This window comes from Columba livia, chromosome 13 (genome assembly GCF_036013475.1).
Source record: "Columba livia isolate bColLiv1 breed racing homer chromosome 13, bColLiv1.pat.W.v2, whole genome shotgun sequence".
Classification (NCBI taxonomy): Eukaryota; Metazoa; Chordata; class Aves; order Columbiformes; family Columbidae; genus Columba; species Columba livia.
Window position 1 is genome coordinate 12,987,989 of NC_088614.1, and position 19,147 is coordinate 13,007,135.

Consider the following 19,147-nt stretch of genomic DNA (forward strand, 5'->3'; position numbering starts at 1 on the left):
ATGACCTGAGCTCTCGGCGGGCCCGGCTTGCTGGGGTCAGAGGTGCAGGTGCCAGGGCTGTCCCACGGCAGCTCCAGGCCGAGCGGCCGCTGCCGCCTCCCCGCCCGCCGAACAGCGGCAGCACCGGCCCCGCTCCCCGACACCGCCCCTCAGGCCGGCCCCGCGGCTCCAGCGCGCCGCCCCTCTGATTGGCCGTGCTTGAAAGGCTCCGCCAAGAAGCTGCGTTGCGAATGGCCAGCCGCTCTGCGGTCGCTAAGGCAACCGCCCCTCCCTCAGTTCCTATTGGTAGAGACGCGGGTGGAAACCGGGCAACTGCACAGTTCGTGCACGGCGGGGCTCGGTGGCACCGGGGATTGGCCGGAGGCCCTGGCTCTGATTGGCGGCGGCCGGGCGGGGGCGGGGCCTGGCCGAGGTTTGTCGTGAGGGTCCGGTTGTCAGGCGGCGGTGCTGCTGGGGGGGGGAGGGGGTGGGGGGGTCCGGTGCTACCGGAGCCGCCGCCGATAGAACCGGGGCGGCCGAGCAAGCCCCGTCGAGCGCCGCTGCCACCACCAACGTGCAAGAGTCCCCTCCCGGCAGCTCCAGCCGCCGCTCGCTGCTCCTCATCGCCCGGTGAGGCTGCAGCGGCCTAGGGAGCGCTTCCCTCCCGGCCCCGCCCGCAGGGCGCCCCGCTGGCCCGTCGCTACCGTGATGGTCGGCAGCGGTGAGGCCGCGCCCCGCGGTGCTACCGGGCCGGGCGGCGGGTTGAGCCACTGCCCCCTCAGCGCGGCCTTCCCGCTCCCTGGCGTGGTGGGGGCGTCGCCGTAATCCCGGCGTTTCTTTTTTTGCCTCCAGGGCGGGGACGCGGGTGAGGAGCAGGTCCTGAGGGCGCTCGGGCGGATGGCTCGGCGGTGGTAGGACGCGGCGGTGGAGCCTCACTGGGAGCAGGAAGGCGCCGCGCTGAGACATGGCTGTGGCCGCCACCACCAAGACGGCATGGAAGCTGCGTGAGTGTCGCTTGCCGGGCTGTGCTCCCGGGGGAGGGCGGGGGAGGGCTCCCAGCTGGCAGCGGGGCGGCAGAGGCTGTTTGTGATAGGAACCAGCTAATCCCTGCCTCGGGTGTGGGTGCCCTGACCCTCTTTCCAAGTTGCTGACTGTAGTTTTTAACGCTTAGAAATTCTTTCTGAAAACATAGCAGCATAGTGGAATAGCACAGGGCCATGTCATTGCTGTTTTCAAAGAGTCACGGCCTGTATTTTTTCTGATTAGTTGCCATAATGCTACCCTAAATTTCTAGCCAGCCCCACATGACTCTAATGTAGCACAGGGAAAACCTAGGGAGTGATGGGAAACCCCTTCCGAGCCCAGGGTGCAGTGGGGAGTTCCGTCAGTGCCAGGTGAGCCCCTTTGGCGTTGTCCTTCATCACTGCTCACTTGTTACAGAAGGTGCACTGAGCTCTTTACTGGAGGAGAGATGAGGTGACCTTGGCAGGGCCTATATGTCTTATTCTCTTGAAATAACTTTGTAAGAGGCTGTGAGAATCTGCTACTTTTACATCCATGATTTTTCCTCGGAAGGAGCAGTACACAGTTGCTGACTGTCTATTTCCAGCTGCTTCACTGGTCACTGATGAGTAATTTCATAGGGGCTGTTGAGGAATGCTTAGAAGCAATGGGAAGGTGTCTGTTGTTCAGAAGTGTGAGCTTTAGACCATAGGATCATAGAATGTCCTGAGTTGGAAGGGACCTGCAAGGATCATTGAGTCCAGCTCCTGTCTCTGCACAGGACAACCCCACAGTTCACACCAGTGACTTGAGGTCCAGAAATTGGATGACAGAAATGCAGTATTCTTGACTAGTGATGCATTGAGGGAGCTGAGATAATCAAGTTAGTAATTTCATATGTTTTTGAGCAGAAAGCCACTTTGCTATGTTATCTTCCCATCCTTGAAACTCCAGTTGTAGGAAAAGCTGGAAGTAGATCAATCTCTGTGCTCTTGGAGTGGGGAGAAGTCCTTGATCTTAATTTTTGCTAGGCTCTGCCCCATCTTAGCATCCTCTTTAGAGCAAGAGGTGTTCTGAGTGTTAGAAATGTTTCAGCAATGCTAATTAGGAGCTTAGTATTACTGAGTTAGTGGGTGATATCTGGTGATGAATATGCCCTTAAAAAAAAATTGTGGGTTTAAGGAAATTGGTGCTTCACCGAGGGCGAGGATGACACTATCTCGCCAAGGCTGGCATCAGGTTATAACCTGGCTTTTAGGAATGGAAGGCTGAATGCTTCAGCAATGACTTTTAAACTTACAATATATTATTAAGAATGAAATCAAGAGGAGGAAAAAAGCGGCGCTGCTGACGCACTCATTTCAGCAGCAATGCTCAGCATCAGTGAGTTGGTCTGTTAATGCTAATTGTGCTGTTTGTTACCTTCAAGTCTGTGTATACATGCATACTTTAGTATTGTCACATGGAAGATAGGTCTTTCAACACAATACAAGCGTATTTTCAGATTTGCCTTTCTCATGTAATTTATGATCCAGTTACCTTTGTAATTTGAAAGGTGTTTCTTCAGCTAAAGTGAAAGTTGCGCAGTTTTGCTTTTGAAAAAGCACTCTGAGAGTTTGAGATCAAAGTACCTGTAATTATTATTGCAGCTGTCTAATATCCTTTTGGATTACTGTTGTGTGTAAAAAGATCAAATTGCTCCTCCCACCAAAACAATCTGAAATAAAGCTGAATTGATTGGTACTGAGCCTTTTTACAAACCAGTTTCATAACTATTAGGCATGCAAATCCCATGAACTTTGAAAGAAGTAAACTGAAAGAGGAAGAAATTGGTAAATACATCTGCCAAAATCCCTGACTGAAAACTGGAGGGGATTTAAAAATCCACTGTGAAAATCGGATGTCTAAGTGAAGATGCTCATTTGGCTTCTCTTTTGCCCCAAACTTATTTCTTTATGATTAGGTTCCTTGGAGTTCTGGCATTGTGAACTCCTCTCAGTGTCAGAGCTTCCCCTCAGCCCCCAGTTTTTTAACAGTCTTTTAGTATCAATTGCCTTTGTTCTTTTGTGCCCTTTCAGATATATATTCGTCCTTCCTCTATCACAGTTTTGCACTGTGCATTGCGAAGTTTCACCTGTGTTACATAGTGAGAACATAGCAAAGCCTCTGCCAAAGCTCAGTGAAAGGAGCTCCACCTATCCCCGCTGCTGAGTCTGACTTTTTTTTCCTGTATAAGGTAGCAAACTGTACTGCTGCTAACCTGTCAGTTCCTCTTGGGTTAGACAGTCTGCTGCTGCTTTCTCGAACAGTATTAAGGGGCTTTCTGCTAGATCACTCTGGCTGCTGTATATTATTGCAGCTTCTAAGACAGCTCAGCTCACTGAGACCCACCCAGGTACCGAAGGGAAAGCAGCTTCTGGGAGCAGGTTGCTGCAGTCGAGCAAATCTTTAAAAGCCACTGAGCTTCTGCTAGAGAGAGAAGATGCTTTTTGTGAGCCACATGAGCACTGGCCTTGTGAAGCTTGGTCAGCAAATGTCTTAAGTACAGCAGGCAGAGCCAAGAAGGACTGTTTTGAGCAAGATAATGCTGTGACTTCTTATCTGAACAGTGGGCTGCTGCAGCTTGGCCAGTGGAAACTGCAAAGTTTTCTGGAAGAATATTTTTTTAGCCCTTTGGGAGGGATGGGATGAAAACTGTTAATACTGGTCTGTACTAACAGTTTGCTTTGTTTTGTGCAGAAGAGATCACGGCTCACAGCAGCAATGTGTCCTCATTAGTACTGGGAAAAAGTTCAGGCCGGCTGCTGGCAACTGGAGGAGATGACTGTCGGGTCAACATATGGTCAGTTAACAAGCCCAACTGCATCATGGTAAGAACAGGCCTGTTTTCAGCTTTTGGGGGGTGGGAATATTAATTCTGAGGTATGGGGTGTGGAGAATGAGGAGAAAGATTGTTGGGTGGTAGCCTGTGGGACTTGTCAATAGAGTTTATCAACACAAAGCTGAGTGACTGGATTCTGGCTAAAGGCAGAATTCAGTAAGTGGTGAAACCGCTGCTGCAGAGAGAATCTGGGGTTGCAATGCAGAGTTTTGTACAGGATCAGCTAGATTTATAGTGTGAGCTACAGGGGCCATTTTTTTATCCTGGAGATTGGCCTCATAGCAGGAAACATCCCCAGCAGGATGAGCTCCCGCCTGTCCCGCAGTCACTAACGGTCAGCACGAAGTTTGTCAGAATAGTTTGCTAACGTGTCAGTAGGCTGGGGAAGAGTAATGCTGGGCTCAGTGTGTGAGAAAGAGCAAGGTCACCCCAGGAGTGATCACAAAGTGTGCCATAAATATATTTAACAGATGTCTGTCCTGCATTGCTCTTGCTTTGAGTTGATGTTGTGGAAAACCATCTTCAGCAAGTGTCACTTGTTTAATTAACACAACAATAATCTTGTGTTACGGAAGGTGTTTCTCTAGCCAGTGTGAACCATGTGAGGAAGAAATCAGGAAAGTAAGGCCAAAAAAGACTAAAAGGAGAATGTGTGTGCTTTATTTTTGTCTTCATTTACTAAGGTCAAGTATAAAGAGGTTGAAATGGGTGCAGAAGTTCACCTTTGGCAGTGCTGTGCTTCTCGCCTAGCGTGGTGAAGCTTTCTAGGCCCTTGGTGGTGGCATGACAGTAGCTTGAAACCAGAGTATTTCCTTCCATGAGATGGAAGGCCGAAGGACTAAATGACTCAGTTCCCTTTCTGTGGGAGCAGAGCTGTAGCTCTCCTGTCCTTGCTGGGACCCACGGACATTAGAAGGTGGTGTTTCTGAGAGGCAGGACTGACTGGAGCTGCTGAGGACTTGTGCAACTCTTATATATCGAAAGAATCTTGTTTTTTGGGCTTATGCTATATATTTTGTCCTCTGAAATTCACCTTTAGTGTTTACATTGTTAGGATACCTGTGTTGGGGAAGACAGAAGAAGAAGAACTTCTCAAGTAGCATTGTGACTGGGTTGAAGTGTGAGCTCTGTTTCTCACTACGCAGTGACAGTTGCAGCTGTATGTGGACGATTTCAGTTGCATTTGAAATCCTAAGGAAGCCCCATCAGAACAGGCGGCTTTTGGCCAGCGTTCCCAGCCCCTGTATGTGTGTGGGCGGCACAGAGCTAGCTTACCTGTCTGAAAAAACCTGCTTGAGGATGGTGTAAAGCATAAAATATCACTTAATTGACAAGCAAAAAGCCTACAATAGTGGTATTGGTTTTTCTAGAGCTAGTTTTAAATATTCTTGTATTTTAATTAAATACTGTCCTTTTCAAAATATTTATGTAGTTTGTGAGCTTTTAGATGCTTAAGGGTGAAAGGAGCTGTATACATGTGAATTACTACCTTATGCCTCAAGTTAATACTTTGGTAATAGCACCATGTTATCACTGTGACACGCATTGCTGGCAGCAACATATGGCTCCTTGCTGGTGTGAGGGTTTCAAAGTATCCCTGCTTTTGCTCTTGCTTTGATTTTGTAGCCAGTTCATGACACTTACGTGACACATTTAGAGCAAATAACTGTGCCATTGCGCTTGCACAGCATAATTTTTATAATGTAAGCGTGTGTCAATCTTGTCTGGGCGTCTGCACCTCATGTTTAACTACCCACGTCTCTGTTGATACATCCTTTAAAAATTAGTCAGTGTGCCCCAGAAAGTGGGATAACATGGAAAATACGTGCACGGTGCTATATGCAGTGATGGTCTTTAGGATACTCTACCGTACTGGGTAACTGATGAGGAAAAAGGACCAGTGGCACAACCAGGTGGTCCTGGCTCATGGCTGAACGCTTTAGTTACCAGTTGAATATGAACGATGCTGTTGTGGACAGGACTGTGTCAGTAGCTGTTAATTGTGACTTATGGTTTTCTTTTCAGAGCTTGACAGGCCACACAACACCCATTGAGAGCCTGCAGATCAATATGAATGAGAAACTCATTGTTGCAGGATCCCAGTCAGGGTCCATTCGAGTTTGGGACCTGGAAGCTGCCAAAAGTATGTTTCCCTGAGTTTTCATCTCTGTTAATGCGTGCTTTTTGGAATATAATTATGCTTAGTATCTATGCAGACCCAGAAGGTTCCTTACTTAAGAAGGAACAGGAGCCTGGCATTGCTGTCATCTTAATTTCCAGCCCCCTTAGAGGGCTTTTCCACACTTCTGTTGAGACTGTAGAGCTGTGTATGCACGCTTGACCAGAAATTTGTACGTGTGTTGCAGACATTGATATAAGGAACTAGTTTCTAGGGTTTTGACCTGAGAGTGTTGAAATCTGTATTTCTGATGAGTTTCCATGTATGTACAGAATAACTAGGTATGTAGAATTTGTATTCAGAGTCTCAGCTTAAAACTCCAAAATCAGATTGGAAGTTTTAAGTATATTAGATTCTGCAGAAGTCCAGGAATCCCCCACTTGCTGATCTCTTCTTAGGTTCTTTTTTTCCTCTTCTGCTCTTGCATGACCATATAAATAGACAAAGACCTAATTTTAATAAATTTTAAAAGCTATGAACTCATTAAGTGTTGTTCCTTTAAAGGCCAACTGTTTAGTCATGTTTTATTTATTGCGTTTTTCTGAAATCCTAGAATAAGTTTGCAAAAGTATCATGAATCACTTGAGTCCATTCCAGCAGGAATACTGTGAAATGACTGAATATTTCTTATAGGTTGCTGCTTGTTCATAGAAAGAATGTGTATTAAAAATAGACTTACACTTGCTAAGAAGGCAGACAGCAGGTGGCATAAATAATAAAAAGCACTTTTTGTCATTCAGACAGTTAGAATCAGTTCAGTTATAAAATAGCTTTGCTTTACCAGTGAAGAAAACTGATCTGACTAAATTTGTTAGGGGACCCATGAGCCAGCGTCTGGGCAAATGACCATTCCAGGTCTGGCTCAAGAGCTGATTTCTGGCAGGGGAATCACCAGACTGTCCCAGATGATGGAGAGAAGTTGCCCGTGTTATTGTCTGAGCCATTTTTCTTCCTCAAATTTGAGTTCTGCATTCATCTGTGCTCTGAGATATGGTGTACCCGTTCTACTGGTCCCTTCTGGTTTCCAGAATTACCGGGGTGTTACTTGGATGATGACTTGCTGAAACACAGTGATAATATCTTTATCTCCTGCCACCTAAGCGTCCTTTCCTGGTCCTTGGAATGATTCTTGCAAGGGGCAATTGAAGGGATCCAGGGCGAATATTGGAACGTAAGAGGTGAATGTCAGGCTTGTGCCTGGATGGGGGAGCAGAGTCACAGGAAAGGATCTGTCTGATAGCTGCAAGGTGAACCATGCAGGCAATCCAATGTCCCTTTCACTTCTGGCTAAAACTGTGTTTCCACTCCCCCACCACCTCCCCCATTTTGCTCTCTTTATAACAAGTGCAACTGCCTCACAGCTGCCTCAAAATGTGGCTTTTTTAGAGTCCTTAGAGTTTTATTCATAGTTTCCACACCCAAGGACAGAAATTTCAATAGGATCATTGAACAAGAGCCCTCTATTGCTGTTTTGTTGCATTGCAAGGGTAAAGTCAGAAACATTTCCATAAAATAATGTATACAGATAAATAAATGATATGTTAGCATGTCTAATATATGTTGTATTACCTTGTGATGATAGTACGGCTAAACTTCTGGCTGTGGTTTGGGTGAAATGAACCACTGAATATTTGTTCCCTATTCCTTTTCCCTGCTCTTCTCCTCCTTTTCCCAGTTCTTCGTACCTTACTGGGTCACAAAGCGAATATCTGCAGCCTTGATTTCCATCCTTTTGGAAGCTTTGTGGCATCTGGCTCTTTGGACACGAACATTAAGGTAAAACCCACCTTCCTCTAGTGGTTGCCTTCTTTACCTGCAGTAACTTTGTTTTGAAGAGCGCCAGAACGTGTTTTGTGCCAAGCTGTTAGTAGATGCTGTACACCATCGTTTCCGTGTGCGTGGGTGGGTGTGTTCGCTAGCGCTTGTGAAATTTGTGGCTGTGTTTTCAGTGGTGGCTCATGAGTGTGACTCCTCTGTTGTGGAATGTGGCTCTGTGTTAGGTGCCAGCCGAGACCTGGTGTCAGCAAGCGCAGATGTCCTGATTGCTGTAGATTGCATCTGCTTCATCAGGCTGGTATTTGGCTGTAGGAACTGAGCTTTTGTAGTAAGAAATACCTTACAGAAGTGGTTTGCGCTTGGAGATTTAGGTAAGGAATCACCCCTGAAGCAAACAGGGGTTCAGCAGCCCCTTCGGTGTTTTTGTTCTGCAGTGTTTATCAGCTTGATGACAGGGAGAGCTCTTGTTCTGATGGGACTCTTGGGTTCCCCACATAATGCTCTAAGTATATCTTGTGTTTGCTTTTCTTCCCTGTAGCTCTGGGATGTGAGAAGAAAAGGCTGTGTCTTCAGGTACAAGGTAAAATGCTTCATTAGTTTTCAGGTGGAGAGGGGAGAAAGATTTCTGTCAAGGACTTGTGAGCAAACCTTAAAGTGATTATGTACAATTAACCTCCTAGTTTTTCAGCATAAGAGATCTGCATGATTTGTGAAGTGGCCTGGGAAACCTCTGCAGGCCTCTGTGAACTGTACAGGAATATGACATGAATATCATAGGAGTTAACGTACTATAGTCTGATTGGCTTCCGTGGGGGTAGGAGCGTGTCCATGAGTGCTTCTGTGTACTGGGACTGATATTACCATGCAAGTCATCACTCCACCAAGATGATTGTATTCTTGGGGCCTCTTTCTACCCAAAGAACTTGCTGTATAATAATTTCATTTAGAAACCAACTTAATGGCACAACGCTTCTGACCAACCATACATCTGTGTAATTTAAAATAGATTCTTATTAATTAAGCTAGATCTGTATTTAGCATGCTTAAACAGATGCCAGAAATGTCTAGATGAGAAGGATTATTACACCCATTTAGTGTGGATGGGTCTGTCTCTTGAGGGAAGTGTTTAGTGTTCTGGCAAACTGAGGAGTCTGTGAAACAGTTACTTGATTTTATTTTATTAAATTTTGTAGGATTGAGAGATGAAAGCAATAATTCTGTCTCTAAAGGAAGGAGGGAAAAATACTGCTTGTTTCTCTCACTTCAGGGTCACACAGAAGCAGTTCGATGTCTCCGCTTTAGTCCTGATGGGAAGTGGTTAGCCTCTGCTGCTGATGATCACACTGTAAAGGTAATTTATTGTGACGCTCTCCTTATGTACTCGTGGCATGTAGGAATGCTGGGGTTGTCTTTTTACCAGGCATTACCAGAACTCCCTCATAAACAAATTTACTTCATTAGCAGCTGGCTGAGCCCTGTGGCTTTGCAGGGACCAGTGTGTTTATGACGTTCATGTCCAGCGGCCCACAACATCCAGAAAAGAGCTGCAGGTGTTGAAATGCACTTATCCAGCAGACACCTTGGCACTATGCATAAAAAGGTTCAAGTTTTGATGGTGGTGGCATTGTTATATCTGAACACTGGCATTGGTTGTCTCAGTAAGTCTTAAAAGAGTGAGTTTTCCACAGCATATTGCTTTGCCATACCGATTTCTGGCTCTGCTCAGTTAATTCAGTAGGAGTGTGTTTATCATACATTTTGTGCATGATGATCAGTTTGAAAATTGCTGTCAGGACTGAGTGGAGCAAGAGAAGGAATTCAGAAAAGTGTTGACTGAAGTAATGACTTCAGTTGTTTCAGATGAGGTATGGAGGAATGTGGGGTGAAGGACTGGTTTTTGTGTTCATCTTCACATGAAATAAACAGATATTTCACTCAGGATTTTTTCAGTAGAGACTAGAGCACAGGAAGAATTGATTGCTAAGGGCTTCAGAGCTTTTGGATTTTTGTGTGTGTGCTTTTGAGATAGAATATGTGGTATCAGGTGGAACTGCTGTATTTTGTCTGTGTCTCTAAATATAAACCAGAAACTTCTAGGGTACAAAATACGTGGAAAATTTAAAAAAGAATGCCAGAAAAAAATAAGAAGAAAAATATACAGCCTTAGAGACTGGGATGGAACTCCTTTCGTGGTCATTGCTTTCTCTGACAAACTTGAGTCTGTTCTTGGATGGAGAGAAGCTTTAGAAGGTTGCCAGTGCAAGGAAATCCTTTTGTATTTGAGTTTTCTAACATTAAATGTTTTCAAGAGTGTTTCTGTTCTGTCCTTCTTCCAGCTGTGGGATCTGGCTGCTGGGAAGATAATGTTTGAATTTACAGGACATACCGGCCCAGTAAACGTTGTTGAATTCCATCCCAATGAATACCTTTTGGCTTCTGGCAGCTCTGACAGGTACATAAAGGGAAGGAGAAAGAAGGGAATTTTATGTGTTGGTTCTCTTTCCCAATGCCTTTCCTTTTAGAATGCAGAAAATCAGAATGTCATACAACTCAAACCTGCCATTGCAAGAGCCTGGCATCCAGCCAGCGGCACATCTGGGCTGTGCAGAATGTGGAGATCTAGCTTTCTCATCCAAAACACCTTCTGCCATGTTAGAAAACAGCATGATAGCCTCAAGCATCTCACTGATCCAGCTGACAACCTGTCTGAACAGTGAGCAGTCCTGCTCAGCTGGCAGAGAGTCCTCTTAGCTCTGGGTCAGCTCTAAATACCGATCCGTATCTAGATCCTTTCAGTATCTGTGGCTGGATTCACAGATCTGAGCTAGACTGGCCTTCTGTGTAGGTTCTTCATATGCGCAAAACAGCAAGTGTCATTCTAGCTGTTAGCATGTTACTTCAATACTGAATCCTACAGCAGATTTCTAGAGGGATGAGTGTTTTTTGTTTTGTTGTATGTACAGGACTGTTCGGTTCTGGGACTTGGAGAAGTTTCAAGTTGTGAGCTGTATTGAAGAGGAGGCTACTCCTGTCAGGTATATTAGTCCTTGCCCAGTACACTACAGCAAGAATCTAAAGTGGGGGTGAAGGGAGGATTTTCTGAAAGGGGGACTTTAATGGGGAGAAGTTTGGGCTGCTGGAGGTGTTGCACAGGCCCACCGGGTTGCACAGATGAGTGCCAGGTTGGTAGGTTGAATGTTAGAAACAGGGCTGGAGATGTTTGCTGAAGTCAGAGGTCCAGCCCTGGGGTTCTCATGGGACTGAGCAATGTTGGAAAGCTGTGCCGAACTTTCCACCTGCCTTCCTCCCAGGTGTGTGCTCTTCAACCCAGATGGCTGCTGCTTGTATAGTGGCTTCCAGGATTCGCTGCGTGTATACGGCTGGGAGCCAGAGCGCTGTTTTGATGTGGTGTTGGTGAACTGGGGAAGAGTCGCTGACTTATCTATCTGCAATAACCAGCTGGTAAGTGACTACTCCTGAGGAGGGGGGAAAGTGGCTGTGAAACATGAGATTAAATCCTCCTGCCTCTATGCAGGCTTTCTGACCTTGAAGCTTATTTCAGATGATAAGTGGCCAGGGCTTGCAACATGCCCAGCACTTAGAGAGATCTTGTGTTCTTTTGCTTTCAGCAGCACCATGCTCGCTTTTTCCCTCTTTGGCTTCTGGAGGAAAGAGCTAGGGCTTGGTTTGACCAGTATTTAGAAACTATGATTGACAAAAGTTTTATCATAGCCTTTCATAAAACATTGGCAGCTCCAGATTGAAAAAGCCAAAGCACTGAACTGAGAAATTCTCAAGCACAGTTGCTCAGGGTCTTTCCGTCGTGCCTGCTCTCGAAAAGGCTGGTGCACACCCTGTCCCCTGGCGAATTATCTTGACCTTTTGCCTTTGCAGATAGGAGGTTCCTTTGCACAAAGCACGGTCTCTTCCTTCGTTGTGGATCTCAACCGAGTCACAAAGTCGGGTTCTGTTCCTCATGGGCTGATCAGGGATGATGAGCCTCTTGTGTCGCCTACCCCTATGGGGTCCTCCCTTCGCCGCATCTATGACAGGCCCTCCACCAGCTGCAACAAGCCACAAAGGTAAGGAAATCTGCTGGCTTGTTGAATTTCAAGATTTTAAGGCTGTATGCAAGGAACTTAGTGTTCTCACTCTCTCTAACAGACTCCGCGTGACTTGCCCTGACAGCATCTCTTTTTTTTCCACAGCAGAGTGAAGCACAACTCGGAGAGCGAGAGGCGCAGTCCCAGCAGCGAAGATGACCGGGATGAGAAGGAATCAAGGGCTGAGATCCAGAACCAGGAGGATTACAAAGAGATCTTCCAGCCCAAGAATGCGATCTGTCAGTACCAGGGTTTATTGTGCTTTTGAGTGTTTGGATTAGAGCTGTAGGCACTAAACTGGTTCAGTAGAAGTGAGCTTTGGCTTACTAGAGTAGAGGCTTTGCCTCTGACTGGGAGAGTTTAGAAAACTTGTATTTACTATTCTATGCTTGGCCACCAAACCATGGATCATGTTGGTGAACTGCTGGAAGGCGGCACCTCTACTAGGATGCAGCAATGTCTGCTCAAAGCCTGGCTCAGAATCCAGAGCTCCATTGTAAGCATGCTGCCTTCCTGTCCTGACTGGGAAGGGCTACTGTGTTACAGGATCTTTATCGGCTTTGAATTTTGATATGTATAAAATCAGCAGCCTCCATTAAAGAAGAAAGCACACAATGTTTTGTTAAAGCAGAGATGGTTGTTTAGGAGGCATAGTGCAATGCCTGTATCTCATTTGTATGTAAATGAGAAAAATGAGATACTCTTTCTAAGAAATTAATAATCATTATTTTGATTTACTTATGTAAATCAATTTACTGGGAGGTGAATTTTTTCTAATATAATTTGTTTGACGATGCTTTTTATTGTGCTTCACACTTCCACAGCAACAGTGAAGTACATGGGTGAGTTTTGTCCCTCCCATCTGTGAAGGCTGAAAGCATCAAGGTCTGAAGGAAATAACTCTGGTTGCCATATCACTGATTGCCCTAATCTCTGGAGTTGTTGATCTCCCAGCTCCAAGGTTGACCTATTGCTAATCTGTAGCCTTGGATGCTCCTTCACTTATTTTTTATTTCTCTCTTCCTGTAGGTCGAACTCCTCCTCGACACAGTGAGCCCTTTCCAGCCCCTCTGGAGGATGGTGAGTATGAAAATGACCCTTTGGTGAGAATGGGGTTAATGGCCCTCAAAACAGGGAGAGCTGCATGTCTGCAGAAACAAATACTTGTAGTCTAGCTATATGGAACCTTTGCACTCATCCTTTCTGCTTTCCCATTTCTTTCCATCTTGGTAGAGCTTGTAACTGTGAGGGAAGCAGTGAAGCCCAGCCCAGCTGTGGATGTCCAGACCCCGCTGCCAAAGCAGGAACTTGTACGTACTGTATGATCTGTTAATAGCTGTTCAGGCACCTGCTCTGAAAGATATGTGAGTGCTGGAGATTTTAAGATTTCTGATCAAGCTGATTCTTTCACTGAAGAGCAGTAAAAGTGCAGCTCCAGTCTTTGTCCTGCCACGTGTCTTACCTAAGCAGTAGAACTGAAGGTCAAGCCTCCAACAGGTAACGGCTCTGTGTTTTGTGCACTTCACACACTTGCAGGGGTATTTCTCCTTGCATCTCAAAATTGAGACACTCTGAAGAGAACAGAGTGCCAGATTTCTGCAAGTGCTTTAACTGAGGCTGTTTTGTAGCCAAAATCACAAGTAGCTGATGGGCCAGGATACATTACACTGGTGTCTTCAGAATTCCTTCTTTGCCTTCAGGCTGGCCATGCCCCATTGCCCTAATTTTAGATGCTGATAATAACAGCACTTGGTACTTCTGCTGGGGCATCTCCATGTTCTTTGCAAACCTTGATTATATCTTGACGCGTACCTGAGAGATAGTTTATTGCCTCTGCTAGCAAATTGGAGGCTGCTTCTGCATTAGGACCATGCTGTAAGAACGCAGGTCAGGAAAAAAAGAACATCAGACCAGGGCCTGATTGTTGCTGTGAGAGCTTTTATCCCAATTTCTCCTGCAGCCTGATCCAGTTCAGAGGCCACCAATCGCCTCCTCAACTCCTTTGACCAGAACAGAGCCGTCGGTGATTCCTGCAGCCAGGAATGAGCCCATTGGCCTGAAGGCTTCTGACTTTCTACCAGTAAGTGTCTCTGCACAAAACTTTCCAGCTGGTGTCTGTGTTGGATGGTATCAGAAAGGGGGTTCTCTGAGGTGCAGAAATGTCTTAGGTGCTTCTGCAGACCCCAGTACTAAATGAGAACGTGTTAGCTCCTGCTCTCTCTCTTCACTTGATGCTTCTCCTGCCTCCCCACTGCTTTCACGTGCAGTTCCTGTGGCATTAGCACCTCAGGGCAGCTGGACCCAGCCCCCGTTGCGACTGACAGGAGGCTGATGCGAACACAGCAGTGTTGATCCACGCTCATGAAAAATGTGTTATCAAAGCAGAGAGCAAGGGATGAGACCAAGACACCGAATGATTCCACATGCTAGACAGTGATTCATTTAGAAAATTGGTGTCTGCCATTGCACATAATTATTTAAAGAGTCTTTCCCTCTTGTGTCTTAAGAGGCCTCTTGGCTTTGCTAAGGAGAGTGTTCCCTGACCCAAAAGGGAGAAGGATCAGAGCATCCTTATGATCCCAGACTCTAAATGTGGGTAGAAGAAGAGAGATTCTGGCATGGTGTTGGCAGAAATCAAATTGAGAGTCTAATAAATTGTGCAATATTTATGCTTGTAATAAAATCTGTTGATTTCAGATAAATATTGCACATAAACAGGGCTTGCATGAAAACATGCTTTCATCAAAACATACTGGTTTTGAAAGCGTTTTAATTTTTTTCAATTTTGAGAGTTTTTCCAAAGCTTCAAATGTGTTTGTGATTGATGCAGTAGAAGAGGTAAAAGAGAAGTAGCTGAAATTGGAACAAATTGAGCATTTTCATTTCAAAATATTTATTAAACATCTGCAAGGAAGGCAGTATTTACTGGCATTCTATGTGCCAAAATCAGCTCTCACCTAGGCCAGAGAAAGCTCCTGCCCTTCTGCGCCGTCCAGCTCTGTTATGCTCCTCCATTGGTGTCTGTACTTTCAGGCTGTGAAAAACCAAAGCCAGACTGAGCTCGTGGATGAGGAAGCCATGTCCCAGATCAGGAAAGGCCACGAGACCATGTGTGTGGTACTCACCAGCCGCCACAAGAATCTGGACACCGTGCGGGCTGTCTGGAGCACCAGTGACATCAAGGTAGGGATGTGGAGATACCTGAGGCTCATGAGTGGCAGCTGAGCAGCTCCTTTGGCTTGTCTGGCGTCAAATTCCACCTCTTACACAAAATGGGGGTTCTCATAGCTTTTGTCCCCAGGCGTGCACCACAGGGTGCCACTGTGTCCCACCTGCAGTTGAATGGTCACAAAGAAACATGGAGAAAACTTTCTGATGTGAGAGTTATCTCCTCTTCCTTAGCCAACTCCCCATTGCCTCTGCCTTGTTTTTAAAAAGTGGCACTTCATATTAATTGCATTAGTCAAACCAGTTTGAGCTTTGCCATAGACAGCTTCTTTTTCTCTCTCAGAACTCTGTGGACTCTGCAGTGGCGATCAACGATCTGTCTGTTGTCGTGGACCTCTTGAATATTGTCAACCAAAAAGCGTGAGTCCTGGTCAGGGGCAGCCCCTGGGATACCTGAGGGCCATCTGGGTGGGTGTCAGGAGCTGCATTGTACCTGCCTGGTGTCCAGGGGGCCACGGCAGCCTGACATGCATCTGCTCCTAGTCAGATCTTCAAGTCTGCAGTGCCAGTAGCTGCTGGAGTTGTATGGGACCTTTACTGTAGGCAAATGGTGTCTCACAAAGAAAATCGAATTCTTAGGGTTTCATAAAGTGATTCTACTGAGTCAAAATATATCAGAACCTGCCACTTTCTATCACAAGAGGGAGTCAGTGAACTTGCTTAGTAAACTTGGGTGCTGGTGCCTGGTTGTGGTGGTTTTGGGTTTGTTTTTTTTGGTTGTTGTTGTGTATTTGTTTTGTTTTTTTTTTTTTTTTTCCCAGAAAGCATAATTTGTGTCAACTCAGCCTAGTAAAGTCTCAGCCTCAGGTCTCAGAAGCTGTCATCTTCTTTTCAGGTCTCTCTGGAAGCTGGATTTGTGTACTATAGTCCTGCCACAGATAGAGAAACTACTCCAAAGCAAATATGAAAGGTGAAGTCCCAAGAACATGGCGTGCCTGGGGAACAAAGTGTGGATATTGATAGAAGAGCTCCACAGAGTATTTTTTAGCTGAAAGAAAGTCCTTAAAAATCACAGTGGATAGAGTATAATGCTGATATGACACCTGGAAAAGAACAATGGAATTGGCAAGTGTGTCAGGGGAAAGGTATTGAAAGTATGCATGGGCAAGAAGAGCAGGATGTTGAGGTTTGGTGAAGGTTGTGTTGGATTGAAAGCTCTGGCAGCCAGGATGGGTCAAATTGATGTAGAACTACAAAACTCTTGGCATGGGACAATGGGAATGAGGTCCTGCAACAGCCATGGGGTCATTTGGAAGATTGCTTTGAACCTCATCCTTAGGTGGCAGAAAAACCATGCAACCTCTCTTTTAAGATAGTTTCTCCCTTCCTTCCTACTGGGAGAGAGGCTCCTGCCATGTCCCCTCATCCCCTTGGCAGGACATCTCTGCTCTTCAGCAGAAGGGTCCCACTTAGCAGGGCATATGCCAGCCCTTTGGAAAGGGCTCAGTGTGTCAGTCTTGACTGGAAACAAGACGTGATGGTGTGTGACTCTTGCTCTCCATTCCAGGAGGTGGAGATGGGCCGCTTGTGTAGGTTATCCCCAGTGGCTGGGTGTGAGTCGGGACCGTGTGCTGCGAGGAAAGGAATGAAATTCAAGTGAGACCTGATTCTCTGTTTGTTTTTCAGTTATGTGCAAACTGGCTGCACCTCCCTGAAACTCATTCTCCAGAGATTCCTGCCACTGATCACAGACATCCTTGCTGCACCACCTTCTGTCGGAGTGGACATCACCAGAGAGGAAAGGTGAGGCACTTACCTCCGCTCTTTCTCTTTTTGAACCAGCCTTTCTCGTGGGTGAGCTTTGCTTCCCACCATCAGGGCTTTGATACTAGTCTGGGCTTGCCTTCCCTTTTGTCTGCAAACACCAAACCCTCCTGCTCTGAGAAAGAGACCAAGGACTGCTTTTCCCTCTCTCACTCTGTTTTGAGTCATACTGAAACAAAGTGTGTATGTCAGGAGTAAAGCCACCCTGTGGCTTCAACCTCTCCCTCACGAGACACCTGAGTTGTCAGCCAAGCCCTGGATTTCCAGTTCATTCACAGGGCAGCTCTGCTCTGAGAATTGGCCCTCCCAAAACAGCACCTCCTTCCTCCCTGGACTTTACTGGCAAAGGGGCAAAGAGGAGTGAAAGAGCCTTTGTGTGCATGCCATTCTCCTGTGTCATCAGGCTGTGGGCTGAATACAGGGTGTTTCTGCAGAGCCATACTCATGTTTCAGCCTCTTCCAGGCCATTTGCAGGGCTTGTGTTTTCTCTCCTGCTTGAGTTGCATCTTTGACGCTCTAGGAACAAGCACATCTCTTGAGCAGCTGAGAATTCATGATGTGTCTGCTGTCATTTTTTTCTTGTAGGCTCCATAAATGCAAACTGTGCTACAAGCAGCTGAAAAACATCAGCAACATCGTCAAGAACAAGTCTGGGCTCAGCGGCCGCCATGGTAGTGCCTTCCGGGAACTGCATCTCCTCATGGCTGTCCTGGAGTGACAGCTGTCACCACCTCACGTGCAAACCCAGGTGGCCAAGCTCCCTCTGCTCTTGTTCCAGCTGGATTTCACCTCTTTCCCTGTGTCCAGTCTTCCCCCCACAGCATGGCAGGGAAGTGGAATCTCGCTGGCTGGTTTCCTGCCCAGCCCTGGTGCCTTATGGGCGGGATGAAGTACCTGAGTGGAGACGCCTGTGCAGACTGAAGGGACCTGGCTGGTGGGAAGCCTCTGTAGGGAAGCAGCTTTGTTTCAGCTCATCATCAAGCTCTCAGCTGCTGTCTCTCTGCTGGCCTCATGGGGATGGCTCTGAACCTCCTGTCACCCCTCCTTCACCCATGTGTGCTGCCGGTTCTTGTCACCTGGCCTCGCTGTCTTTGTGCAGCATGCTGAGGACTGCAGCATGCACCCCACAAAATCCTGCTGTGGGGTGCAGTGCTTGTTCCCTGCAGAGGAACTTCTCCAGCTGTGCTGTGGGACCAGCCCCCTTGGCTGGCTTCATCAAAGGTGAGCCAGGACCCTGTGCCAGCATGCCTTGTGGAATCTCCAGGACCTGTATATAGAGGAAGATGTCACCTAGCTTCTCAAAAATCCTTGCTGGCACCTCGGGCCACAGAAAACTGGTGTCTTCACTGTTGCTGGGAACTGAGCTCTACCTGGATCTGCTAATATATGTGACTTAAACAGGACTTGTTGTATGTGTTTACCTTTGTGGGTGAGGATTTGGGAGGGTGGAGGAAGAGAGGGACATGGACTAATGTCTTTCTGCACCCACTGGACCATTCTTAGAGGTTTTCTTTTTCCCCAATAAATGTCTGTCAGAACCTTTCTGTCCCTCTTTCTTCTTTCCTGTGGGGAAAGAGGTTCCTCTTGGTGCTTCCCCTGCTCCTCCCAGCCTGTCTCCCATTTTATACACTGGAGCCTGTCCTCCGGGAAACTGTAACTTATAATGAATTTTATTAAAAGATTTGTAACTCTTTTTTTAAAGCTGTGTTAAATGCCTGAATGTCTTGAAGTATTCTTCATCTTGGCGCAGCTCGTGGCTGGGAGTGTCCAGGGAAAGCAGGGTGCTGTTCCCTGCATGTCCCACAGGGAATCTGGTTGTTCTCACCTGCCCTGCTGGAGGCTGCGGTGAGTAAGTGGATGCAGTGAGCAAAATGGGGAGACGATGAGCAGGACAGGGAGCCAGCACTCCATCAGCTGGCCTGCTGAAACCCTGGGGGAGGTTTCACTCTGCTGGGGTGTTTCCAGCCCAAAAAGCAGTGTCATCGCTTGTGGCTTATCCTCTCCCTGGCCAGATGCAGATCTCGCTTTAGTGGCACATGGGAATGCAAGGCTTTGTCTGTGTGGTTTGCTGTGAGCTCTTGAGCTGGGCACTGGTAGTTGGGAATGTAAGAGGTTGTTTCAGGTGTGTGTAATGGGGCCAGTAGCAAATCTAAAGCTTCATCCAAACACAGTTGAGTTTCAGGAACAAAGGGGAGCATCCCATCCTGTTCCATGGCTCTTGTGTCTCACACAGCA

General features: G+C 46.7%; 1 protein-coding gene across 6 annotated transcripts; it reads left to right on the forward strand.

The window, feature by feature from the left end:
• The first annotated feature begins 301 nt into the window (after positions 1-301).
• Positions 302-18,613, forward strand: KATNB1 (katanin regulatory subunit B1). Of its 6 annotated transcripts, none has more exons than XM_065029223.1 (21): positions 399-444; positions 577-609; positions 832-983; positions 3,721-3,851; positions 5,888-6,005; positions 7,717-7,817; positions 8,356-8,397; positions 9,085-9,168; positions 10,154-10,269; positions 10,781-10,852; positions 11,129-11,279; positions 11,712-11,899; positions 12,026-12,159; positions 12,950-13,000; positions 13,154-13,230; positions 13,881-14,000; positions 14,954-15,103; positions 15,432-15,508; positions 15,984-16,058; positions 16,775-16,891; positions 17,498-18,613. In XM_065029223.1, the coding sequence occupies exons 3-21, from the start codon at positions 944-946 to the stop codon at positions 17,628-17,630; spliced, it is 1,977 nt and encodes a 658-aa protein (XP_064885295.1). In that variant the 5' UTR covers positions 399-444; positions 577-609; positions 832-943; the 3' UTR covers positions 17,631-18,613. The 6 variants fall into 6 exon arrangements, with proteins under 6 accessions (XP_064885296.1, XP_064885292.1, XP_064885295.1 ...); XM_065029225.1 differs by having other exon boundaries at positions 400-444; positions 12,029-12,159; XM_065029224.1 differs by lacking the exon at positions 577-609 and having other exon boundaries at positions 302-412; positions 12,029-12,159.
• The last annotated feature ends 534 nt before the right edge of the window (positions 18,614-19,147 follow it).